At 37.1% G+C, this 27,437-nt stretch overlaps 1 protein-coding gene across 2 annotated transcripts in view; it reads left to right on the top strand.

Moving 5' to 3' along the window:
- The window catches only part of Tdrd12 (tudor domain containing 12), a 68,878-nt gene that overhangs the window by 20,436 nt on the left and 21,005 nt on the right, over positions 1 to 27,437 (top strand). Inside the window, exons 7-21 of one of the 2 annotated variants that reach the window (XM_077793244.1) lie at positions 476 to 665; positions 1,237 to 1,329; positions 3,019 to 3,116; positions 3,801 to 3,877; positions 7,237 to 7,317; positions 13,122 to 13,182; positions 13,507 to 13,614; positions 16,485 to 16,670; positions 18,388 to 18,544; positions 18,977 to 19,104; positions 20,675 to 20,866; positions 21,107 to 21,235; positions 22,153 to 22,270; positions 23,007 to 23,146; positions 23,248 to 23,468. In XM_077793244.1, coding sequence (XP_077649370.1) covers positions 476 to 665; positions 1,237 to 1,329; positions 3,019 to 3,116; positions 3,801 to 3,877; positions 7,237 to 7,317; positions 13,122 to 13,182; positions 13,507 to 13,614; positions 16,485 to 16,670; positions 18,388 to 18,544; positions 18,977 to 19,104; positions 20,675 to 20,866; positions 21,107 to 21,235; positions 22,153 to 22,270; positions 23,007 to 23,146; positions 23,248 to 23,468 — 1,979 coding nt within the window. The remainder of the gene's footprint in view (positions 1 to 475; positions 666 to 1,236; positions 1,330 to 3,018; positions 3,117 to 3,800; positions 3,878 to 7,236; positions 7,318 to 13,121; positions 13,183 to 13,506; positions 13,615 to 16,484; positions 16,671 to 18,387; positions 18,545 to 18,976; positions 19,105 to 20,674; positions 20,867 to 21,106; positions 21,236 to 22,152; positions 22,271 to 23,006; positions 23,147 to 23,247; positions 23,469 to 27,437) is intronic. The other variant, XM_077793245.1, reaches the window with a different exon arrangement.

Here is a 27,437-nt window from a genome sequence, read left to right as displayed (position 1 = left end):
CCTTTGGGTATATATGGAGGAGTGAGATAACTGGATTAAGAGATAACTTGGTGGTTCCATTCCAAGTTTTCTGAGGAATCTCCATACTGCTTTCCAGAGTGGTTGCATCAATTTGCAGTCCTTTATCATTCTTTAAGAGTAGAAGTTTTACATTTTGGTAAAACCTAATTTTATCAATTTTCCTTTTATGGTTAGTGTCATGCCACCAGATTTTTGCTGGGCCAGGTTGTGTTGGCTCTTTATTTCTTTAGCTGTTTTTGTATTCCTTACATATTCTTGCTGTATTCTCATCAGGAAGGTTGGCAGGAAGTATTTACTTCACCATTATCAGAGCAGAAATCATACAAATAGATCAAATTATGTTCTGTAAAACATTTTTTTCTGAAACCAAATTTAGGATTAAGGCTGCAATAGTTTCTTTACATTCACTTAACTATACTTGTCTTACTATCCATAAAATGTTTTAATTTTACAGGTTTGTGTGAACGATGATCTGGTTGCAAAGAACTTTGCTTGCTATGTATCTCCCACAGAGAAGAAAAACCTTGATGCTTTAGAGAAACCAAGGTTGGATATAAAGTCAGCTTCTTTCTCCAGTAAACTCAATCCAGCCCTTACTCTTTGGCCAATGCTATTGCAAGGAAAAGATTTTCAAGGAATGAAAAGTGAGTGCATTCACATTTATATGTATTTCTTTTAAGTTGCTTTATTTATAGTCTTAGTGTGTTGCCATAAGTTGTAGTACAGATTTTTCCCTGTGTAGGCAGAGACTTGGACTCTATGTTTAATAATTGAAATTTAATGTTGGGACAAGCCTGTGACAGATTTTGTGGTCCTAAAGCTGCTATAATTTATTTTCATGAAACCGGGAAGAAACCATTTTCAATTTCTTAATAAGTCACATTTTCAGAAGTCCAGATATTTGTAGTTTAAAGATTAAATTTGTAGTTAAAATAATGTTTTGAATATTCATTGTTTTAGACAGTTTTAAAAAGAATTATTAATTGTAAAATGGTCCTTAGCAGTAAAATATGAGAAGAGTTAGTGGTGAACTGTGGAAGTGCTTTTAAATGTTCCTCTCTGCTGTCAGATTTTAGTACCCTCAAATGTTGCTGCTTCCTTGTTAGGTGTCCTATGACCATACAGCAAAAGCAAGAGCAGTTGTGGTAGAACAAGGAATCTGCACTTTACTTTACATTTTATTTCATGCCTTAATTTTGAAATTTATTCTTTTAGAGTCACATGATTTAGATTTTCTGGCACAGTCTCTCCAGCATACCTGGTGCAAGGGTGTTGTCAGTGACCTACAGTCAACTGCTACAATACTGGGTGAGTCCGCCAGTTTGGTATATTTCATAGTCAACATAAAATAATATCCTTTTTTGGGGGGGACTGAGGATTAAACAACTCAAACCCAGCTTTGGGGCCTCCCAATGTTCTACCACTGAGCTATACCCCCAGTCTTTAACTAACTGAAGATTAAAAGGGTTGTTTAGAAGGACTCTGGTCTCTTTTTTTAATATAATTTAATGGAACCAATTTATGATATAGATGCTGACAGTGATTACTTGACCTGCAGTCCACACTTAGAAAGTTTACTGTAACATAAAGAACATCACAGACCCTTGTGAGCTGGGCTCTGTGGCTCAAACCTATAGTTTCAGCTACTTGGGAGGCTGAGGCAAGAGGATCACTTGAACCTAGGAGCTCAAAGCCAGCCTGAGAAACATAGCAAGACACTGTCTCAGAAAATAAAAAAAGAAACAGTAGGCATTTGTCCATCTGGAAGACTGATATTTTCTAACCCTGAAAAATACCAGTGATTATTATTTGTCCTCAGAGTATACCATACTTTTATGATTGACTTTTATTTTGAGCAGTAGGATGCAGAAAAATAAGGAAGTTGTACTTATGAGGGAGATATACTCAGTCTTTAATCCCATATCTCAGAAATGTTTAATGATTTGGAATTGTTCAACAGGGTGAAGTTTGTCAGCCTGTGATGCTGGTTCACCCCTGTGGTCGTTCCTTACCACTTCCCTCCTGCACTGGGTGTGTGTTTACCTGTGGATGTGACATTTCACATGCATCCATAGTATGTTAAAATGAACCAAAGCATTAATGAGCTAAGATGTTCCCTACATTTAATATTATTTTCACATGGGTGATATTGTTCATCATGGAAGAATACAGATAACCAAAATTGTAAAAACTTGCCACCTCACTACCTACTTATTAAAATTTTAAGAGTCTGTCTTTCCACAGTTCTCTAGATGTAAATGTATGGGTTAATTTTTATTTTACAGGAACAAGACCCTCCTGCATATACATATACCTCTTTGTAGTGTTTTTCCCTATGGCTCAACTTCTTTCCAGGTCAAATAATCCAGCATAGCATGATTAAGTAAATGGGATCTGCTGTGAAACCATCAAGAGTGTGTGCCCCATCTCTCTCTGGGGTGGGGGGAGGCCTCACTCCCATCCTGCCCGGAGTTGGTCAGGTGGGCTGTGCAGGTATGGAGTGCCCTTGGCACAGTGCCTGGTGTGGCAGCTCTCACATGTGTGGCCTCCTGTAGGGTCCTCAGATGAGAGTTACTGCTGAAAGCAGTCCTGTCACCATGGGAATATATCTTTCCATGGTGTTCCTTCTAATTCCCTTACAGCAGGAAAAGTACCAAGTGTTCGCATCCTTGTGTTTTGCCGTTGCACAGTTTCACCTAGTTTTTATTGCTCTCAGTAATCCCAGATTGTTGGACAGTAATTGTAGCCGCCTTTGGTAAATAAAAATGACCAGCTTGGGAAAATAAATTGTGTTTTAGTCTTATAAGCTGGTGTGGGAATTTTTAGAACTTTGAAAACAATAATAAAGGCTGAAACAAATTTTTAAAATTTAATCCCCGTAAATAAAGTTTAATATAAACCCCTATTCCATAATAATTTCATGTATTAAGATTTTTGCCATTTGTTTCCTATCAGCATTTTTCAAGGTAGCTTTGTATCGCTGTTTTTATTTTTCAGATAGAGCTGAAAAATATAATAGGGATTCTATGAGAGACTCACCTAAAAAGAAATCTGAAAAGAAGCAGCAGTGCATCTCTTTAAAAGATGTAAATAAGGTTGTATTTTAAAAATTCTCATTTAATGTAAACTTCATGTAATGTTAGTAATATCCTATAAGAAACCAAAATGTGTTTTCTTCTTAAAAAAAATTGACTATGATAGTTTTATTCATGAAAAAAATACAGTTTGCATGTTTACTTATTTTGAAAAAACAAGGGAACTCCATCCACCTCCCTTCTTGTCAAACTCTTGTCCTTGATAATTAATGCCATTTCTAAAATTGGGTACTTCTTCTCATTTGAACAAGGGTATGAAAATTTGGGATTCTAACTTGCCTTCCAGTCCTTTGACCGAGACAGGTGAAAGTAATTGCAGGGCATTTTAAACAATAATTATCTGAAATGCCATTTGGACCTTTTATTTATTTTTTAAATTTTTTTATATTTATTTTTTAGTTGTAGTTGGACACAATACCATTATTGTATTTTTATGTGGTGCTGAGGATCGAACCCAGGGCCTCGCACATGCTAGGCAAGCACTCTACCGCTGAGCTGCAACCCCAGTTTTGAGCCTATTAATCTAGTGATTATAGTGATGGCATAATCATCAAACTTTATAGTTTTTTGTCTCTCTGTGTCTTGTGTGTGCAAGAAATTGACTGGAGTGGTGTTTAAATTTTTGTCCCCAAAGAATATATATCTTGTTAAGCATATGTATTTTTTCTGAAATTTGTTTTACAGTGTGTGGAATCTTCAGCATGCTGGCCAACGAAAAGAGGCATAACCATATATGCTGATCCAGATATCCCAACAGCAAGGTATGATTTGAAAATATATATAGTCTTATGTAGTCATCCCTTAATATTCTTGGGGGATTGATTCCAAGACCCCCAAGGATACCAAAATCTGACATGCCACAATTACTATATATGTTAGTATTTGCATGTAACTTATGCACATCCTCCTTTATGCTTGAAATCATCTATAAATTACTTATAATACCTAATGCAATGTAAATGCTATGTAAATAGTTGCTGTACTTATTGCTTAGGTAATAATGCCAGGGGGGGAAAAGCCTGTATATGTTCAGTACAGACTCAATTTGTTTTTTTCCCAAATATTTTCAATCTGTGGTTGGTTGAACACAGATGAAGAACCTATGGACACAGAGGCCAAATTGTACAGTGTTCTCATGACACGAAAGTATTCTTTCCAAAAAGCAAGGCCCAGAAAATTTTTTATTGAACATATTAATTTAAAGAAAAAAATCTTGCGACAATTGGTTAGTAGCACAGCGCTGAAAACTGACTCTAGAATCCCCTTGTTACCTTGTTGGACAGAGGTGGTTTTGTAAGGCAGGTCCAGAGAAGGTTGGCACAGAGTGGGTGTGATGTGAAGGAGGAGCAAATGTGGACCAGATGGCAGCAGTGCTTGGTTGGTTACAAGTTGATAGAAAGCAGAATGGTTTGCAGTCTTCTTTGACTACACCATCCTCATCAAGATGCACCAGTGACATTAATGACATCACAGAAATGATGTCATATGCTTTTTATGTGCAGTACAAAAGCTTAAAATAGTATACTTCCATTTCCCCCCACTTAGACTTTATGCTATGATTTTCGTGTGTTTTATTAGTGTTATAAATGCTACAATGTTATCACTTCAAACGGTTTTCTTTTAGAGAGGTTTAAATAATAAGAAAAGTAACATATTTGCCTCTGTAGTTACGTTGGTGCTCTTCAGTTTTTGTGTTGATTCATGTTTCCATCTGATACCACTCTTTTTACTTGAAAGGGCTTTTATTAACATTTTTTTTTATTACAGGTCTGGTGGTGATGAACTCTTCAGGTTTTATGTCTGAAAAATTATTTGTGTGTGTGTGTGTGTGTGTGTGTGTGTATCTGTGCACACTGTAGATTAATAGCAGAGCACTCTGCAACTGAACTGAATTCCTAGCCCTTAGCTGCTGCTGCTGCTTTATTTTTTATTTATTTTTGGCTAGGTATAGAATGAATTCTAGGTTGACAGTATTTGACACTGTTTTTCTCTATGTATTTTGAAGGTAGTGTTGCACTGATGCAAAATCTGCTGTCATCTTTTTTTGTTGTTGTTCCTCTGTTTGCAGTGTTTTTCTGCTGTTAAGATTTTTCATTATTACTGGTTTGAACAATTTGATGGTTATATGCTTTGGTGTTCTTTTTCTCATGTTTCTTACGCTTGGGATTTATAATAGTTCTTTGTAATTTTCTATTTTTCATCAAATTTAGTCAATTTTGTGAACTATAACAAAGTACCACAAACTAAGTAATTTAAAAAGAATAGCCATTTGTTTTTCACAGTTCTGGAGGTTGGGAAATCCAAGATCAAGGCACTGGTACTTTTGTACTGTGGTAAGTGCCTGATCTCAGCTTCCAAGATGGCACTTTGAATGCCTGTCTTTCGGCAGGGAGAAATACTGTTCCTTGCGTGGCAGAAGAGCAAAAGAGAGAGAACTCACTCCCACCTGTACTTTTTGTAGTGGCATTATGGCATTAACCCATTGAGGGCAGAGCCCTTGTGGCCTACACATCTCCCTAGAGGTGTCACCTCCCAGTATAATTGCAATGGGCACTGAGTTTCAACATGAAATTTGGAAGAGACAAGAATATTCAAACTATAGCAGGAAATATTCACTTTTATTACAGTTTTTTTTTCTGCAACAGTTTTCTCTCTTTTCCTTTTGAGGCCCTGATTTAAAAAAAAAATTCAAAATTTTGATAATTGTTCCAAAGGCCTCTGAAGTGCTTCATTTTTCAACCTTTTTTTCTTGCCACTTTTCAAATTAGCAGTTCTACTAATCTTTCTCTTCTGTCATCTCCATTCTATTGTTGAACTCATTCTGTGAATGTTTTATTTGGTATATTTTTCATTTTTAAATTTTTTATGGTTAATTTTTCTTTGCTTTCTGTTTTTCCACTCAAGAATGCTAAACTTTTTTTATGCACCATATTATGATAGCTGTGTTAAACTCTTTGATAATTCCCACTTCTGAACCATCTTGGGGTTAGCACCTGTTGATTCTTTTTTTTCCTTTACAATTGATCTGATTTTCCTGGTTCTTCATGTGTTGAATAACTTTGGTTTGTATTATGGATATTTTGAATAACATGCTATGAGACTCTGATTCTGTTAAAACCCACTGGAGAAAGTGCATTCTTGTTGTTTGTGTTAAGCAGGCAGCAATGATTTGGTTAGGTTCATGACTCAGGCTTAGTCTCACTTGCCAAGGGTGGCTGCAGCGTCTATCAATTTCCAAGCCTTTGGTGTGCTGCTTTGGGGCTGTTCTGCAGGTGTTTAACCTAGGGTGACCTTGAGATTCCTGTTAGGTCACAGTCTACAATAGGTGATCCCCCTCTGTTTCTCTCCTGCTTACCAGATCCAGGTGCTCCTTTCCTGTCTCTGTGGCCAGACAGACAGTTCCTCTTGGAGAAACTGCTGTGCAGTCTGTGCTTGGGCCACTTTGGGAGCAAAATGGCAATAGAAATAATGGAGGAAAACAGTAGATTTCCTCACACATTGTTTGGACTATAGGGTCTAGTTTCCTAGTTTTTCTGGATGTAGGGACAGGTTTTCTTTTGCGGTTGTAGGGACTGTGCTGCTAGCTCCAAGGTGGAGCTGGCCTTGGGGCAAACATAGGAGAGAAACAGGGAAAAAAGAAAAACAATCCCAGTTTTCTCTGGAAAGGGAGCCTCTCTCAGATTTTTTTTTTCCCATGCTAGGGATTGAGCCCAGGGCCTGAAGCAGGCAGTCAGGTGCTCTACTACTGAGCCATGTCCCCAGCCCTTCTCTCAAATTTTTGATGTTTGTATTTGCTATACAGTTTCATGTCTCAGGCCACCCTGAGGTCTGAGGAAGGAAACAGAGGGAGGAAAAAGCCCATGAAACTCCTCATGATTCTGTTTACTTTCAGTTTTTTTTTCCATTGCTTTTTTCTATCCAGAATTTCTGATTATAATTAGTATGGGTCTAAGCCACAGGTATGAAAATCATAAGTTCTTACAGAAATTCACTTTGGTATATCAACTGATTCCTCACTGATAATTCTTAAATTTTTTTGTCATAAAATAAAGTCATTTCTAGGGTTGGAGTAATTGGGTTCACAAATTTCAGTAAACTTTTTGATGCCTTTTATTTCTAGTTCTTTAAGTCAGAAGCCAAATGAGAAACCACTTAGATTGGCTGAGAAGAAAGAATATGATGAGAAGAATGGCTGTGTGAAGTAAGATTTGGGGGCGTGTGTATACAAATTGTTTATTGAAATAATTGTAAGAAAATTATAAGCAGGAAGAATTTACATATTTCTAATTTCAAACTTCATTCCTGTAAAAAAAATACATAACCAGTAAGTCTTCTGTAGGCTTTGAGGTTAGTTTTTTTCCCTTTCTATATAAACAGTTTTACATTCCAAATAACTGTAACCACTCTGGAGTATCAAATGTGACAGAGTTTATTTAAGACAGTTCAGAGGTGGGTGGATTTTGCTGTTTTTACTAGCTGCTCTGGGGTTGGAAGGAGGGCATAGATCAAGCAGCCCTGCAGCCACCCAGCTCCCCAGATGCCACTCTGATGCCCTGTCACAGCTTCTTACTCAGTCCAAGCTCCTCATAGTATCCCAGGGCCAAGGGCTTTGAAGGCTGTCATGGAACTTACAGCTGGGGATGGCTGTTAAGGCATCTGATTTGACAACCTTCTTCCCATTAATGCCTGAATGTTTTGCTGTTATAAGTGGTTCCTTCCTTTGGAACCAAAGCCTTTCATTATCCATTTATTTTAAATTACTAGCTGGTAAATTAACCTTGAAATATCTCATTCCCTTTTATTTATGTATTAAAAAGTTTTATTCTTCTCTCTTATTCTGCTAAGTGGCCCTTATTGGAATCCACTGATGAAAGTATACTAGTTATCCTGTCTGCTATGGTTCCAGGGAACCTTAAAGTGGCTCAAGGTTAAAGGGCAAGGAAGAAAGAAGACAGTGAGTTTCTTAGAAATCCAGAGACTGACCTAGTGATTATGTGATCCTTCCTAGGATCTGATCAAATAGTCCTGGGGTTGGCTATGCTGTGTCCAGAGCCTAGGGAACAGGCATTCAGAGTCTGGTGAACCCTGTGTCCATTATTTTTGGTCAAGTAATGAAGGCAGCCTAGAAAAGAGATCTTTTCCTTAAGGGTGATAAAGTAAGGATTTGCAGGCATCATGTAACTTAATAATAACATTAGTTAGGAAAGGGGACACAGTAACTTTAGCATGTTGCCATTCATCCTGACTTATCTGTAAAGGACCACCTTAAAGACCTTACAGAAATTCAGGAAGAGTTCACCTCAGATTTGGTTCTTCCCTGTTCCAGGATAGTATACCTTCTTCTCCTTTTGAATCCTGGTTTCTTGGGTAACAGGGAGAGTGTCAGGGTCCACATCCAGAGTACCAGGACCCACATAGCAGATTTTTTAGGTGTTTAAGAGAAACAACCCTGCTCCTCTGAGAGCATCTGGAGATGACTGCAAGCTTAGATTAGACCAATACATCATTTCTAAACTGTTTCCAAGTTCCACAAGTGATTGGTTCTAAGTCCATTTGATTGGTAGTAGTTCCCTGCAGCATTTTGGTGAAGAGGATTTTGACATTGTGTCAGATGTGCTGGGGACAGTATTTTATGAGTGACTAAGATATCCAGTCTAGGTATAGGAGAGTTGAGTAGTGGCCTGCTTGCCATCTGTCATCTCTCATGTTTAAATGTAAGCTTGTAGCTGTCTTTTTTTTCTTTTGCATTCTTTTTTTTAACACCTTTATTTTTGTTTATTTATTTCTATGTGGTGTTGAGGATCAAACCTAGGGCCTTGCATGTGCTAGACGAGTACTCTACCGCTGAGCCACAACCCCAGCCCCATCTTTTGCATTCTTTATCTTCTGATCTTTCCGTATCTGCATACTACTATAAAATATGTTCTTTTTTCTTCAGTTCTCTTCCTATAAACATTTTAACATTTCCCTATTGTCTTCTATTGCTTATTTAAAATGGGAAGTTCTTCTATTTTTTTTTATAGGTTGTTCAAAACATTACATAGTTGTTGATATATCATATTTCACACTTTGGTTCAAGTGGGTTATGAACTCCCAAGTTCTTCTAAATAAATAAATTCTTTATAATATTGTTTCTGTGTCAAGAGTTTGAACACCAGTTCTTATTAAAGCCTGAATTGAAAGCCCTGTACACAGGCAGTTGAGTCCTTCCTGCCCAGAGCTCTCTGCTAAAGCCCTGTGAATGGTTTAATCATTCCCATGGTTCTTCCCTCTTAATCATCCCACACTTGGTCCCTCCCCTGACTCCACCCCCCTGCATTGTGATTCTGATAAGATGAGCATCAGTGGTCTGTGAGTAGAAAATACTGCGGAGGGGCCCGGGGATGTGGCTCAAGCGGTAGCGCGCTCGCCTGGCATGCGTGCGGCCCGGGTTCGATCCTCAGCACCACATACCAACAAAGATGTTGTGTCCGCCAATAACTAAAAAATAAATATTAAAAAAAAATTCTCTCTCTCTCTCTCCTCTCTCACTCTCTCTTTAAAAAAAAAAAAAAAAGAAAATACTGCGGAGCCTCACAGGAGGCAAGTGTGGCTCTGTTCTTGCAAAAATTCTTGGTTTTTCTGACATTAATAAATTATTGTCTATTGTTTTTTTCTTTCTTTAGTTTTCTATATATCTTTATAGGTTCATCTCCAGAATCCCCCTCTGTTTTCCAAACATACTCTTAGTAATTTAGCTTGCATCTTCTAGGAGAACTCTCTGAATTTCCTGCCTGTGCCCGTGCCCATGCCTGCTACATCCTGTGTCCATTGCCACCAGCATCTTGACATTACTGAATCTTTTTGAATGGAGTCTCCTTCCTTTCTTCTGGGTTTTCCATTTTCCTCTTATTTGATTGACTTCTTGTTTTGGTAAAGGATATCCTCTGATAGCTTCCTGAAGAGGGAAACAAGAAAGATTGAACTTTTTCAAGAGTGCAAAAATACTTTTAGATTATTTTCACACTTTGGTTATCAGTTTTTGAAAGCATTTCTACCTTATTTTCTAGTTTCTAGTTTATTGCTTTCTGATTTCTTATTTATATATGACTTTCTTTTTCTCTCAGGAAACTTATGGGGTCTTTGTTCCTATAATTTTGTTGGTTTTTAAATTTATAATATCACATTTTTCATTTGCAAGTGTTTTTCTTTTTTTCCTATTTTTCATGATAAAGTGTTCTAGTACTATGTTCTCACTTTGGGAAAATATTTTTTACTTTTTCAATGATATCTTACATTCTTGTCTTGTCTTTTTTTTTTTTTTTTTTTTTTGGTACTGGGGATTGAAACCAGAGGTACTCTACCACTGAGCCATATCCTAGTCCTTTTTATTTTTTATATTGGGACAGGGCCTTGCTAAGTTTCTTAGTTTAGGGCCTTGCTAGATTGCTGAGACTGGCTTTGAACTTGCTCAAAGCTCCTGAGTTGCTGGGATTGTAGGCATGTGCCACTGCACCTGGCTCTCTGTTTTCTAGAGTTTGTATAACTCTTCTTCATGTTGTACTTCTCAAGTTGGACATATGATTTTTCTTTTAATATACTAGAGATTTAACCCCAGGGTTATTTTTACCAGTGAGCTACATCCCCACTCCTTTTTTTTTTTTTTTTTGAGACAGGTCTCTCTAAGTTGCTTAGGTCTTGCTGACTTGCTGAGACTGACCTCAAACATGTGATCCTCCTGTCATGGACCTCCATGTCGCTGGGATTATTGGCATGCCCCACTGTGCTCAACTGTGATGTGATTTTTTTAAAATACATTTTTCATTTCTTTGTCTTTTTGTTTTACTTTTTGGGATGTTTTCACAACTTTATTCTCCACCAATTTTGTTGATTTTTAAATTTATAATAAAACATTTTTAATTTGCAAGTGTTTTTCTTTTGTTCTCTTTTCCTCTTTTTTGGGGGGGGATGGTTGGTAGAAATTAAAGTCAGGGCCTTATGCACCCTAGGCAAGTGCTCTACCACTGAGCTAGCGCTCAGCCCAATTTACCCACTTTTTTTTCCAACTGAGTGTATCCCCAGCCCCTCAACTTTACCAACTGAGCTGTATCCCCAGCCCCTCAATTTACCCTTTTAAAGTGTCCTACAAGGAGCTGGGTTTATGGCTCATTGGTAGAGTGCTCGGCTAGCACATGTGAGGCACTGGTTTTGATCCTTGGCACCAGATAAAAATAAATAAAATAAAAGTGTTGCATCCATTTACAACCAAAAATATTTTTTAAATTAAATAAATAAATAAAGTGTCCTTCAGGTATCCTGAGTGCTGAGTGGCAGAGGCCAGCTGGGTTCTCATTATTCAGCCTTACTCCCCTCCTCCACTTTTCAGTGCAGTCCCTCCATCTTCAGCTGTTCCTCTAGTGCCCCAGTCCCAAGAGCTCTGTTTGATCCTCTCTAGGACATTAACCCTGGTCTTCCCCTAGGATGGGGTGGGTAGCTTTCTGGCATTGAGAAGTGGAAGGGGATCTGGGGTTTGCCCTCTTTATTTTATCCCCCTGCTATATTGCCACAGTAGGAGAAGGTTGTTCCTAATTCCTAAGCTTTCTGAAGATTTATTCTGTGCGAATATATTTGGTCTTCTTATGTATGACTGGCTTAGATTCAACTGTTTTGGATCTGCCAAGTCAGTAACCACATGTCCATCTGCTTTCCAGCTTCTAAAATTTTGTTTGTAATATTGCCACCTCTGTGGTTCTCTACTTCATTGTGGCTTTGAAAAAGAATTTTTAAAAAAAAGCTTTGTCAAGATAAAATTTATCTATCTTAAAATTTACATTTTGTATGTGTGTGCATATGGTACTGGGGATTGAACCATGGACCTTATGCATTCTAGGCAAGCACCTTTGCACTGAGCTACATCCCCAGCCCAGTTTATTCTTTTGATATGTACAATTCAGTGGTTTTTAGTATATTCACAGAGTTGTGCAACCATTACCATTGTCCAATTTTAGAACATATTTATAACATGCCGCCCAAAAAACCTGTATTTGATAGTAGTCATTCTACTTTCCCTTCTCCCTATCCCTCACCACTAATCTATTGTCTGTTACTGTGGGTTTTCCCATTCTTGATATTATATGGAAATAGAACCATATAATACTTAGTTCTTTATGACTTGCTTCTTTCACTTAGCATCATATCTTCAAAATTATTTTTTTTTGGTAGCATGAGTACTCCTTTTTATTGCTGAGTAAAAACTATTTCATGCATATGGCATATTTTATTTATCCATTCATCAGTTGATAAACATTTGTATCTTGTGGCTCTTGCACTTTAAAAATATGTAAGAATGGGATTTCAGGTGGCAAGCATGATGACACGCACCTTAATCACAGCTATTTGGAAGACTGATACTGGAGGATCAAGTGTTCAAGTCCATTGTGCAACACAGCAAGACCCCATTTTAAAAAATAAAATCAAGTTTAGGAAAGAATGTAACTTAATATGTATATTTAATCCTCTCTTTTTCTTCCAGAGTCCCTGTCACTGAAAATGGTTTATGAGTTCTCTCCTGCTGTCACTAGTCCTTACCCATATTGGGGCTGGGGCTGGGGCTGGGGCTGGGGTTAGGGCTAGGGCTGGGGCTTAGTCTAGAGGAAAGCAATTTCCAATTTCTTTTCCACTGAGTTAGCAGAGGTGGTAGGGCAAGTACTCTCTGGGCTTTTTTTCTCATCTATAATAAAGCTAATGAAGCAGAATGGTGATTCCTCAGATATTCTGCACAAGGACTAGGTGGTAGAGTTGTTGAAGTCCAGATGCAGGCACAAGGTTGGAAAGTGGGAAGCATAAAACAGGCATGCTACTGTGGCCTGGTATCTTAATCAAACAGAACAGAACAGGGAGGCAGTCTGCTTACAGCCAGGCCTGGGGTAGAGTCCATTTTACCTCTGTTAAGGAAGACTTCAAATAACAGTTGAAGAAATATAAATATTTTTTGTCTTAACAGTGTATTTTTTAATGATTTTACAGATTACTGCAATTTTTAAATCCTGATCCTTTGAGAGCTGATGGAATCTCTGATCTGCAGCAGGTATTACAGGCCCTAAAAACAATTAAATAGGAGAGAAAACAGTTTGCTCTTAAAAATTCTTCTCCTTCCTCTTTCCAGTCTTAAAATTAGAAGAGAAACTCCTCGGGTGGGGGACTTTGCCTGAAGATATGCTTTTATAGATTGGTAAATTAGTGCTTCAGAGAAATTTCTATTTTTATTTGGGTAATAGGTGATCTTCTTTCATTTAGGTAGTTTTGGTGTTTTTCAGGTTGTTAACATTGAAATCATATGCTTTCTTTTCTTTCTATCCTGGTACTAAGAGTTCAGGGCAGATACTGGTTGTCTAATGTCTGTATCACTCAGTTGCAGAAATTGAAGTCAGGCATGCAGCAGCCTGTCATGGTGCTCCGGAACAGGATTGATCCCTGCCTGACCATCGACACGTCACCACTGTCTGCAGACCTGAAAAAGGTGAAAGTGCTCTTAGAACCAAATTCATGAAGAAATACCAACCTTTTCTAATGTAGAAGGATTTTTTTGTTCTTTTTTTCTTTTTATTTTTTCCCAGTGCTAGGGATGGAATCCAGGGCCTGGAGCAGGCTAGGCAAAGCACTCTACCACTGAGCAACACCCCTAGTCCCATAGAAGGATTTCTAAATAAAAGTTATAAGGTTACATTGTATAATTTCTTTGCTTTTGAAATTCTCTTTTATAAAGTTTTTGTTAATAATTTATTCTTAAGTCCTGGATAAGTTCTTGTAAATGAATAATTAATTTAAGGAAAACCCATTATATACTGTAAACCTCCTTCTGAAATAAGTTTTTAAATGGACCTTTGAAAAAAGGGGCTTTGAAGACATAACAGGGCAATTGTAATATACTTCTTAGCCATTCTTTCCAAAATGGCTTCATAGATGGGTGGTTTCACTTGGTAAATCGATCATTCATGCTTACCTGTTCCTTTTCTAATTTTTTTAAAAAAGAGGTTAAAACTGTTTTTTAAAAGATAGAAATAAAATCAAAAGGATGAAAGAGTGACAGAGAAGTCTTGAATGAGCAGGAGATTTTCATAGAATTTTAGAGGATGAAAGCTAGGTAGCAGAGTATGGTTGACTTCACAGGGAAAGAGCTAGGAGATGGAGAGGAGTGGACAGTGAACTACTCACCCTGTTTCCTGACAATGCACAACCAGTTTATATTATTCTAAGGAAGAAAATTGGAGACTCTTTCTGGAGAAATTGAGTGACCACAGAGTAGTGGTGCTTAATGATGGTGTTTGGAATTCTCCCAGTTAGAATGCCTGCTTGTTGCCCAGTCGTCTTGTAGTGATGTCTCACTCTCATGGTGACTAGATTTGCCCCACCCACAGAGCCTTTAGTCAGGTTTTAGTGACTTAAAAAAACACAAAACTAGTTTTTTTCATATATATATATATATATATATATATATATATGAGAAACTATATAATGAGAATCATAGACCTTTTTTCTCTCTCTCTCTCACACACACACACACATGAAACACAGACATCTGAAGAAAGTCTTTACCTTAAGAAAAAAAGTTTAAAACAAACTCTGAAGGAAATAATGACTGGAGAAGAAAATATTAGAAAATAAATATTGCCAAGTGCAGAGTACATGCCTGTGGTCACAGCTTCTCAGGAGGCTGAGGCAGGAGGATTGCTTCAGCCTTGGAGTTTGAGACCAGTCTGGGCAATATAGTGCGACTCATCTCTTAAAAAAAAGAAAGGAATGGGGGAGAGAAAGAGAAAGGGAGAGGGAAAAGAAAAAAAAAGGAAGGAAGAAATAAAAGAAAAATATCCTCAGAGGAAAGACGGTATGGCATCTTTTGCTGGAAAGAGGAGGGAGGAGAAGGGGAGAGAAAGATCAATAAAAAAGGTTCTCAGAAGTTCAAAATATTATTAAAAATTTGGAAAATAAGTGGTTTTGAGATATAAAATAGAAGCCAGCAGAAAGTAGAACAAAAAGGCAACAAGATGAATCAAGGAGGAAAAAAAAAAGAATTTGAGGTGCAGTATCTGAAAATGGAATTTCAGACTGAATCATATAAGACAGACTACACGGGTTGCACTGCCTACCTGGAAGCTCCATGTTGACATCAGAGACTATTCCATTTGGAGTTCAGGGATCTGGGGAGGAGGATGTCACAGACACCGTGGTGCTGACAAGCTCAGCTTTTTGGAAAGAGTTACAGGAGGGGCAGAAAAATCTCTGAGGAAGAACACAGGAACATTTCCTGAACCTAATGGAAATAAATCTCCACATTGAGCTATTGCACACTGGCCAGCACAACTTATGAACAGTCATTAGCTGTATGGGTTTGAAGCATCTGAACTTGGATTCAGAGAGCACAAAATCTTCTAGTGGAAAAAAGGGTCCCCATCTCAGGACCATAAGTCAGGTACCTCAGATTTCTTCATAGCAACACCAAAGGAGTTACTTCATGTAGACAATAATTGTCTTTTTGGAATAAAATCATTTTTGAAGCACATATGGAATATTGCCAAGCTTAAGCCTAGATTCATTGAGAAGATTTCAGTATTTTTATGGCAATTTTTCACGTAAGAAACTAAAAACATTGATGTTGATTAGAGGTGAAAAAAAAAGTTATTTCCACCTATACATCCATACTCACATAGTAATGAGGTGTGAGAGTAGAACAAAAATATTTTCAGACATGCAGTCTCAAAAATAACAAAGAAGTATTTCCCCTGTACTCTTTGCCAAGAAGCTGTTTCAAAATGTTCATACAACAAAGAAGTTCACCAAGAAAGACCACATGGGTTGCACCTGTCTACCTGGAAGCTCTCAGGTTGGCGGAAGAGTAAGCAGTACTTTTGCATCTGGGACTCAGGGTTCTGGGGAGGGGGATCACAGAGCCCATGGTGCTCTTGAACTCAGTCTTTTAGAAAATTATATCAGTGTGGCTAGAGAACTCTGTTGGAGAATTTGGTTTAGTGAGAGATACATAGATAAACAAATGAATAAAAGCATGTTTTAAAAATGCTGTACAAGGGAGGCTGGTGGACTGGCAGATTATTGGGAGAATAAGATCAAAAAACCACATCCTTGATCCAGTGAGCTCTAGTGGATCACCATCCAGTTCCTTTTGATTGGAGCCCAGGAAAACAAAATTTTATATAATAGGAATATAGTACTGAATAAAAGAGTCAGAGGGACTTACCAGGGTAAGTCTCAGAAAATATCAGATTAATCAATGTGTATATACTGAGTGGTATATGGAGTAGAGTGGCAATGATATGGAGCTGTTGTTTGTTTTCTCTACTTTATTGTGGTTTTTGGTTGTTGATTTTTTTGTAGGCTCTTCAAAGAAATAAGTTCCTGGGACCCAGTCACACTGAATCTTACTCTTGGCCTCCCATAGCACGTGGCTGTGATGTGGTTGTCATTTCTCACTGTGGAAATGACCCTTTGTTGTACCTCCCACCGTTGCTTACGATTTTGCAAACGGGGGGCTGCTACAAGTCATTACCAAGTAGAAACGGAGTAAGTTTAAGACAATTTTGTTTCACAACAAAAATGAATTAAATTTTTATTTTTTTAATTATACACTTGACCTTTGGTAAAGTTCAGGTTACATTACTCAGTTTGGTTTTCCAACTGCCAAGGTAGAAGAAAGTGAGAAAGTAGCCTTTCTCATCTCCTGGTCACCTGTTCTCCTGTACTGATTCTCATCCAAGCCTGGGTTGTGGGTCATGGGCTGAGCAGGAAAGCCCTGGCTTTTAGAGATGAACATAGAATTTATAAAATGATCTCATATTAATTCATGTCATTGTCATGGCAACCATGTGATGTGGTCAGGGTGTATATCATTCTCACCACTGTATACATGAGAAGACCCAGGTCATGATAAGTTGCTTGGGTGAATTCTTGACAGCTGATATGGGTGTGAAAGTGGGCTTAGAAGTTAAGTTTCTATTGTCTCATTCTACATTCTTCAATATCTCATAGTACCCCACACTGTTTTAGAATAATTTCCCCATGTGTAAGAACCTGAAAGTAACAGAAATATGGAGAGAAGAGAAATGGGTATGGGTTCAAATGGCAATGAATAGTGATGTCCACTTTTCTGGGTTTGGGCTCTTGGAACTGATGGGTGTAAAACCTCCATCCTAAGCACTCCAGAGGGTTCCACCATGTGTTAAACGGTGAAACAGCAGTACAAAATGAGCTTAAGAGTTGCAGTTAGAACAGATACTAGCTCTCTTTCTAATTATGCCATGCAGTTTGATGATTTCCCTTTGGAATTCAAGCTGGTTATCAGATATTGATTTAATCAAATGAATGCATTTATCCCCCTCATCCCTCACCAGTTTGTTAACAGCTAAGTCCTGTTAATGATATACAGCTAGTGTTGAGGCAGAACCATGGCTGAGGTTAGAAAAGGCCATCTTGACCCTTGTGTCTCCCCTACTTTCTCCATGCCCCTATGGTCAACCTGCCTTCAGGTCTGTGCCTGGAAACTATCATCTGAATCTGTCTAAAGGAAAGAGGAAACTAGGCTTCTCTTCCATTAATAGATAGCAAGTGTCCAGGAAGGTATTTGGTAGGCAGTGCACCTTCAAGAGAATCTGTGGGCTAGTGGAGGGTAGGGTTCAGAAGGTAATTTCCTAAGAAAGAGCTGTTATCCACTTTTTAAGCCCCCTCTCAGGAAGTGGTTAGTTCATCCTTGGGCTTAGGAGCAGGAAATCTGGAGCCAGACTTCCTAGGTTCAAATCATGTTGCTACCAAGAATGAACTGTGTAGCCTTAGGCAACTGGCTTTACTTCTCTGTGCCTCAGATGCCTCATCTGTGAGATGAAGTAATAGTAGGCCCTACCCATAAGAATGTATTAAATTAATTAATACTTATGCAATACTTAGCTTAAGCCCTAAGAAAATCTAGCTCAATGTGTCTAAAATCTGTTTTTTTAAATATTTTTTAGATGTCAATGGATCTTTATTTATTTATATGCAGTGCTGAGAATTGAACCCAGTGCCTCACACATGCTAGGCAAGTGCTCTACTACTGAGCCATCACCCCAGTCCCCTAAATCTATTTTAATGAAATTATTTTTAACTCTTCTAACCTATGTGATGATGGTGGTAGCAAAACCTGAAGTAGCACGTATTGTGTACAAGGAGATGTTCTGGATGTTTCACATATACTGTGTTCAATTTCTAACTACTGTTCAAAACTATTTGAATTTGTTTGTCTTTGCAGCCTCTTGCAGTCATCGTGTGCCCAGGGTGGAAAAAGGCCCAATTTATTTTTGAATTACTGGGCGACTATAGCATGTCCTCCAGGCCTCTTCATCCTGTGTTATTAACAATTGGACTTCACAAAGATGAAGCCAAAAACATGAAGCTTCCAAGGGGGTGTAAGCATTCTTTCTAAGCAGTTTGGCTTTCCCCATAGAAGACAGGGGACCCTGCCCAGGCAGGTCTGGGATTGCAGATGACAGGCTTGTGTGATAGCCTAGCTTGTCACTCATTGATGGGTATCCATGATGTAGGTTCAATCTTGACCTACATCTGTTTTGCTGAGAAAACTACAGGATTTCATTCATCCACTTTCTACTGACCACTTACTTCTTGCTAGATGCTGAACACAGTGTTGACTAAAAGCCTCCTGCTTTTCAGGAGTGCAGAACCTGGTAGGAGTCCCAAGGCTTGTCCCATACTGACAGGGCTCAGCCAGGGTGGGCACCTGAGGAGAGAAGCAGCAGTATGTGGAATCTTAGCAAAGGAAATGTTGTGAAAACCTGTGAAACAAATCTAAAATGGGCATTGTTTTTTCTTTTAAAATGTAGGCGATGTGATTGTCACAACACCACATAGCCTCCTGAGACTTCTCACATACCAAAGCTTGTTATTTCTTAGACTTTGTCATCTAGTGTTGGATGAGGTGGAAGTGTTATTCCTTGAAGCTAATGAGCAGGTAAGTATGGCATCTATTTAGATGTTATTACTATTCTAAATGTATACATATACTTCTAAAATAGATAAAATTCAAGTATTAACAGAATCAAGAAAAAGGATCTAGTTAAGGAATAAATTGGTTAATCTAAAAAATTTTTTTTCCTTTAACTTCTATAATTTAGAAGAGAGAATGTTTATTTGAAATTTCATTCCCAGTGTTAAATCTCTCTTTGAAAAGCAACATTTCTCTCCCAGGAAGATTTACTGAGATAATGAATGTTTTTCTAATTATAAAAGCAATAATTTTTATTGTAAAAATTTTTGAGAAATAGAGGAAGAGAACTTGAAAAAAATACAATACCCTAATCATCTTACACTCAAAGGCAATCATTCTACTATCTTGGATTATTTCTTCCTTTTTAAAATTCCTAATTGTTGATACATGTATTCAATATCAAGAGCACATTTTATGTATAATTTTAAAATTCACATTTTGTAGTTAACAGCATTGTATTATTACTTCCTGTTCTAAAGGTTATTATTATTATTGGGCATATTGAATCACATGGGCATAACAATTTATGCCGTGTTTGCTGTCCTCCGACCAGTAGGAGGCCTTGGCCTGGTTTTTTGTTCTGTGCTAGCTGGTAAACAGATCTTGTTAGTACAGTGTGCATCTTTTTTTTTTTTTTTTTTTTTTTTTTTTTTTTGCAGTGCTAGGCATGGAACCAGGGCTTCATGCATGCTGGGCCAGTGTTCTACCACTGGTTTGCATGTCTAGCCTTGTAGTTTGTATTTCCTTGATTACTTAAGTTGAACATTAATTCATTTTGATCATTATGTTCATTTTCTAAAGTTGCTAGATCATTTCCTTTTCTTTCTTGTGGTGCAGTCATCTTTTGTAATTACTTTTTGACCTTTTTAAATGTGAACATGTTAATCCCATTAGATGTGTTAACACATATTTACCAAGATTTTTTTGTGGTTTAATTTGATTTATAGTGGGGTTTTATGCTCATTGATATTCTCTTTCTCTCCCCTCGTTGCCCCCCCCCGCCCCCTCCACCTCCCTTTTTCCTCTTTTTTTCCTTTGTGTTTCCAGGGATTGAACCTAGGGGCATTCTACCACTGAGCTATGTCCTCAGTCCTTTTTGCTTTTTATTTGAGACAGTCTCACTGAGTTGCCCACGCTGTGATTACAGATATGCACCACTGAATTTGGCTACATTTTCTCTCAGAGGAGCATGCCTATAATCCTCGTCACTTGGGAGGCTGAGGCAGGAGGATTCCAAGTTTGAGGCTAGCCTCAGCAACTTAGTGAGGCCTTAAGCAACTTAATGAGATCCTGTCTCAAAATAAAAATAATAAGGGCTGGATATGTAGCTCAGTTGTAAAGCACTCCTGGGTTCAGTCCCCAGTGCCGAAACAAAAAAACATTTTCTCCTTTGTGAGTTTCTCTCTTTACTTTTGTTTTGGAAAGTCTTCCTCCTGTCTGAAAACAGTAAATATGCAATTTTTTACATATTATGTTCTGTCAAACTAATTATTACTGTCTTTTGAAATAAAAATTAATTATATCAATTTTTTAGATGTTTGCTATATTAGATAACTTTAAAAAAAATGTTGAAGTTGAAGAAAGGGAATCTGCACCACATCAGATCATTGCGGTTGGCATTCATTGGAGCAGACATATAGAACATCTAATCAGAGAGTTCATGAATGATCCCTACATTGTGATTACAGCCCCAGAGGAGGCTGCTCTCTATGGCAACGTCCAACAGGTGATGAATGGAATGGGAGGGGAGCTGATGAGCACAAGCAAGTAGCCTGTATTTCATGGCTTAATATTAGATGACTGTAGCTTCTATTTCATACCCAAATCTATAATTGTAAATTAAATTTGTTTTGATTTCCTATGCATTCTTTTCTATTAAAATTATAACTTAGCTATGAAAAGTAAAACTGGAACTTTTTGAATATTTTAAAAATCAAATTACTTCATTTCTGAATTTCATTACCAGGTCGTGCATCTTTGCCTAGAATGTGAAAAAACCTCAACTTTACTCCAAGTTCTTGATTTCACTCCAAGTCAGGCACAAAAGACCTTGATCTTTACTTGTTCTGTAGCTGAAACAGAAATAGTGTGTAAGGTGAGTCCCTGTCCTGTTGATTTAAACTGTGGCTGAATCTTGAATGAGGAAAAAATGACTTGGGTAGTTGATATGTGGTGGGGAGATGCCATTTTGCAAGTTTAACATCAATCAGAAGAGGAGGTGGGCTCTGCTGGGAAGCACTGACAGCTGGAGGCCTGGCCTGGGGGAGGATCCTTGCCTTTCCTGAAGCACGGTCCCACATGGGGAGTAAGTCTCAGGGAACAGTGCCAGGTGGTCTGTCAAGGTAGAACATGAAAGGACAGTTGATGAACAAAATGCCCACATCACTACTCTCTATTTTAAAAAGTTGTGAAGATAACAGTAAAACATACTGTCATGTAACCAGAAAAGCCAAATAAATTGGCTAAAGACTTATTCAGTTTTATCTAATTTCATATTAATTGTAAAATGCTAATTAATTGCCAAAATGTACAAAGCTAAATACAAAAATTAAAAGAAGCTGTAGTACATCTTTCAGTACATAATAATGAGCTAAACAGTATAGTTAAAAGGCCATTATTGGACTGGGGATATAGCTCAGTGGTAGAGTGCTTGCCACGCATGTGTGAGGCCCTAATCCCCAGTACTGGAAGGGGAAAAAAAAAAAACCGTTGTTGACAACAGTACCATGTATTTTATATATACTTATACATACATATGTGTATATGTATTATTTTTAAAAGGAAGGGAAATAGTTTTAGCAAAATAATGTTTGTTTCACTTGAGCAAATTTTTATATGAACTACAACAGAACTTTGGAGATATATTTACTTAATTTCACATAGTCATTTCAAAGAATTACTGGGTCAGTGAAGTGATTTACAGTTGAATACTTTGATACTTAACTTGATGAGACAGCTGGCTTCAAGCTCATGTTCCTGATTTTGAACTGGCCTCTGTGGTTTTACCTTTAGGTAGTAGAAAGCAATTCAGTATTTTGCTTGAAAATGCATAAAGAAATGGTTTTTAACTTAAAAAGTGTTTTAGAACATTGGAAGAAGAAATTAAGTTCTGGCTCCCATATTGTATTAGGTAAGTGTTTTAATTTCTACTTCAGAAGACAAAGGTTAGCTCATAGCAATCATGTCTTAATTTATATATTTCACCTCCATATTTCTCATTATTTCCAAGATTTACTCAGAATTTATTAGTAATGTTAATTTTAAAATGAAAATTAACCTCCAAAAAGATTCTCATATTGAGATGAATCTAGGTGCCTCAGAGCTCATAGGTCAATAGGCAGCAACCGTTGATCTAGACACTTTACCTGGAATTCTAGCTTGAGGATTACTGTTGAATATATAAAATCTGTGTATATGTAGTCTATAAAGTCTGTATCTAGCTGTACATAATGCATCTGTACCTATATTGAAACATCATAAATTATAAAAAGGTTAAATATTAGAAATACAGAAGTTAGAATGTATAAAAAAAACGAAAAGATCTGGGCAGCCTGGATTTGTAATAGAAAAAGACATTTTTCAAGCTAAAAATGAAGCCACTTGTCTCTGGAATTAATCACTGGTGTGGGGCATTTGGGGAAGAAAGTGGGTAAGAAGTTTCTTTGCCTCTAAAAAATAAAATGAAGGATTGAGGATATAGCTTCATAGTAGAGTACTGGCATAGTAAGTATGAGATTGTGGTTTGATCCCTAACATTGCAAGAAATAAAGTAAAATATAGTACAGAAATGCTTTTCAGGATGGTTTTGGGGACTGCTTATTAAAGTAAGTGCAGCTCATGGGAAATTGTTGAAATCTTTCCTCCAGCCTTAACTGACGATTGCATACCACTCTTGGCCATCACTGATGCCACGTGTGTAATTCACTTCAGCTTCCCTTCCTCACCAAAGATATTTGGTGGACGCCTATACTGCATGTCAGATCATTTTCAGAGTTTAACTGAACAGGTTTGACTATCATTTTCTGTGTAATGACAAATTTAGAGTCCATAAAGTTTCACTGAGACTGGTGTGAATGATTTGCTTTCTTTATTTACTCCCATTTTAAGGGTTCTCCTGCAGAGCAGGGAGATAAAAAAACCAAATCTGTCCTACTGCTAACGGAGAGAAATGCGAGCCATGCAGTTGGTGTTCTGCGCTACTTGGAGAGAGCAGATGCCAAAATCCCATCAGAGCTGTATGAGTTCACCGCAGGGGTCCTAGAAGCCAAAGAAGACAAAAAAGCCAGAAGACCTCTTTGTTCATATCTTAAGGCTTTTGGATTTTGCAAGTAAGCCAGTCTTCTTTATTTTAATTAAAGTATAACATGCAGTCAAGTACAGAGATGATAAGTTTACAGCTTGAAACACAACACTGATAAAACCAATAACCCAGTAAATAAATGGGCAAATGAACTAAAGAGGCATTACTCAAAAAAAAAAAAAAAAAAAAAAAAGCTAACAAACATGAAAAAAAATGTTAAAAATTGCTAGCAGTGAGGGAAATGCAAATCAAAACTACATTGGGATTTTATCTCACTCAAGAATATAAATAATAAATGCTGGTGAAGATGTAAGGGAAAAAGGAACACTTTTACCTGGAATTGTAAATTATATGAATTTACACTATATGAATCAGTGTGAAGGTTCTTCAGAAGATTAGGAATGGAACTACCGTATGACAGCTATACCACTCCTTGGTATTTTCCTAAAAGAATTAAATTCAGTGTACTGTGGAGATACATGCATACCCATGTTTATAGTAGCACAATTCACAATAGCCAAACTATGGAACCAGCCTAAGTGTCTTCGAATAGATGAATGGAAACAGAAACTATGGTATATCTATACAATGGAGTTTTACTCAGCCATAAAGAAGAATAAAATCCTGTTATTTGTAGGAAAATGGATGGAATGGGATATTGTCAAGTTAAACAAATAAGGCAAACTCAGAAAGTCAGCATTATATCTTCTCATTTGTTAGAGTGGAAAAAAGAAGGGGGATTTCATGAAAATAGAAGGGAAACCAGTAAGAAAGAGAGGGGACCCTGGGGAGGGAGGAGGAGAAGGCATTGGGGAGGTACTGGAGAATGAAATTATGTGCATATCCTAGTATGTCTAAGTGTAACTTATGCACCAATAATAATTTTTTTAAACTAAAAAAAAATTAGAGCAAGAAAATTAATTTCACAAAAGAGCGCTTTACCTTGGTATCAAAATTGTAGTTATACTTACTTGATGTAGCCCAGGGATCACCAGGACCTTGTTTATTAGAAAAACTTCAGAAAAGTATATAACAAAAATGGGTGAGTTCAGTTCTTAAAAAAAAAAAAACTAGTGAAGTTCAGTTCTATGTATATAAAACAATATTTTTGACTGATAAAATTTGACTTCTGTTTTTTTTAAAAAAAAGTTTACAGCTTGATGAAATGTCAACATCTACACACCCATGTAAACCACCACCCAACTGAGAGCACCTAGAGACTCCTGCATGCTCTTCCTGATGTCCCTCCTCAAATAGCTGTCAACATTGACAAGAGTTATTCATTTGTTTTCAATTTTTTGTTAACATGTATTAATTGACTATTTTAATAGGGTTCGATTTGGTATTTCCTTACATTCATATATGAGTTTTAATCAAATCCAACTCCTTTTTCCTATCCTACCTCCTTCTTCATACCCATCCCAATCTCTAGTAACTGTTATTCTGTTTTCAAATTAACATTTTTTAGCTCTTTGCTTTTGTGTCTGAATTATTTCACTTAACATGATGTCCTCACTTGATTTCATTTTGCTGCAAATGATAGGATTTTATTCCTCTTTATGGATGAATAGTATTCCATTGTGTATATACTACATTTTCTTTTCCCATTTATCTGTTGTTGGGCACCCATGCTGATTTCATATCTTAAAATTTTGCTCATTTTTGAACTTCATATAAATGGAATTGTGCATCTGGCTTCTTTCAATCTATCTAATATCTGTGACATTGATCCATGTTGTTGTTATATGTATCTTTGTTTTATATATGTTCTGGCTTAGTATTGCATTGTCTTGAGTATATCACATTCTTCTGTTGATGGGCCTGAGGGGTTGTTTCCAGTTTGGGGCTATGAATGTTGTCATACATGGCTTTTTGTGGAAATATTCATCCCACTTCTTTTGGGAATTGTTGGGCCGTAGGGTTAACTTATGTTAACTCTTCCAAAGTGGTGGACCACTTTATGGTCCTGTCAGGAGTGATGAGAATTGGAGATGGTCCACATCCTTCCCAGTCCTTAGTATTCATGGGGGAGATAATGGAAAGCCACTGCAATTTTAATTTGTGTTTCCATAATGATGGTGGATTTAATGATGTTAAATATCTTTTTTTTATGTTTGTGAGACATTTGACCATTCTCTTTTTCTGAAGTACCTGCTCTTATCTTTTTCCCATTTTAATGGAGCATTTCTTTTTTCTTATTAGTTTGAGGAGGTAAAGCTAAGATATATAGGATATATATATATATATATATATATATATATATATATATATATATTCTAGATATAAGTATTTTGTCTGACACGGTTGAACATCCGTGACTCTAAAACATGAAATCTGAAATACTCTGAAAACAGAAACTTTTGGGGTGTTGACATGATGCCTCTAAAACATTAATTTGCAGGCTGAGGTTGTGGCTTAGTGGTAGAACGCTCGCCTAGCATGCGTGAGGCCCTGGGTTTGATCCTCAATCCCACATAAAAATAAATAAATAAACAAAATAAAGGTATTGTGTCTAACCAAAAAAAATTTTTAAAAAACCATTAATTTGCATATATAGTATGAGGTGTGGGGCACAAGTGGCTTTTTCTGCATAGACAGTCATCTGTTCCAGCATCATTTGTCTAGAACATAATTTTCTTCTCACTGAATTAGTCCCTTTGATATAATCCAGGTGATGAGATATATGGTCTGTTTTTAGACTCTGTTCTTTTTGTGGGTCCATTTGTCCCTCTTTATACTAACACTACACTTTATTTTTTAATATCATTTTTATTGTTGTTGTTTATTTTTTATGTGGTGATGGGGATTGAGCTCAGGGCCTCATGAATGCTAGGCAGGCACTTTACCACTGAGCTATTTCCTCAGCCCAACACTACACTTTAAACACTGTAGCTTCATAGTGACACTTGGGATCTGGCATATAAGTCCTCCAACCTTGCTCCTGTTCAGGGTTGCTTGGCTTCTTCAAATCTATTGCATCTCTATATACATTAAAGATATAAGCTTACTGATTATCTTCTGGAATTTTAATAGGGGCTGAATCAACTCTATAGATCAATTGGTAAGGTATGGGGATCCCTCTAGACACATGCCACTACTTGGTAAATGGATGGCTAGGCATAGGTGTCTGATAATGTGTCTCCTGGATTGAATTCATTTTTAAGATAATTAATGACATTAACTTTTAAAATTATGGTACATTGACCAGCTTATTAACAACAATTTTCAGTATGCCTTTAAATAGAATATTGACTTTTAAAACTGAAACTTCAGCTATTTCTCAGTTGGGAGGTAACATTGTAATGAAGGAGCAGCTTCTGATTTGGAGGTTAATTGACCTTTATTGTGGATTATGGTGATATGTTTCTGAGACTTTGTTTTAGAAGTATAAGCAATCCTTTAGCAGGAAGAGTGAAGCAAGTGGCATCACTATACCAGACCTTAAACTATACTACAGAGCAATAGTAACAAAAACAGCATGGTATTGGCACCAAAACAGACTGGTACACCAATGGTACAGAATAGAGGACACAGACACTAACCCACAAAATTACAATTATCTTATATTAGACAAAGGTTGCAAAAACATGCACTGGAGAAAAGATAGCCTCTTCAACAAATGGTGCTTGGAAAACTGGAAATCCATATGCAACAAAATGAAATTAAACCCCTATATCTCACCGCCCACAAAACTCAACTCAAAGTGGATCAAGGACCTAGGAATTAAACCAGAGACCTTGCATCTAATAGAAGAAAAAGTGGGCCCTTATCTCCACCATGTGGGATTAGGCCCCAACTTCCTTAATAAGACTCCTATAGCACAAGGATTAAAACCAAGAATCAATAAATGGGATGGAGTCAAACTAAAAAGTCTCTTCTAAAAAAAAAAAAAAAAAAAAATCTGTGAGGTGAACAGAGAGCCTACAGCTTGGGAGCAAATTTTTACCCCTCACACATCAGAGCACTAATCTCTAGGGTATATAAAGAACTTGTTTAT

Source organism: Urocitellus parryii, chromosome 15 (assembly GCF_045843805.1).
Source record: "Urocitellus parryii isolate mUroPar1 chromosome 15, mUroPar1.hap1, whole genome shotgun sequence".
In the NCBI taxonomy this organism is placed as follows: domain Eukaryota; kingdom Metazoa; phylum Chordata; class Mammalia; order Rodentia; family Sciuridae; genus Urocitellus; species Urocitellus parryii.
This window is presented reverse-complemented; position numbering and strand designations above follow the sequence as displayed.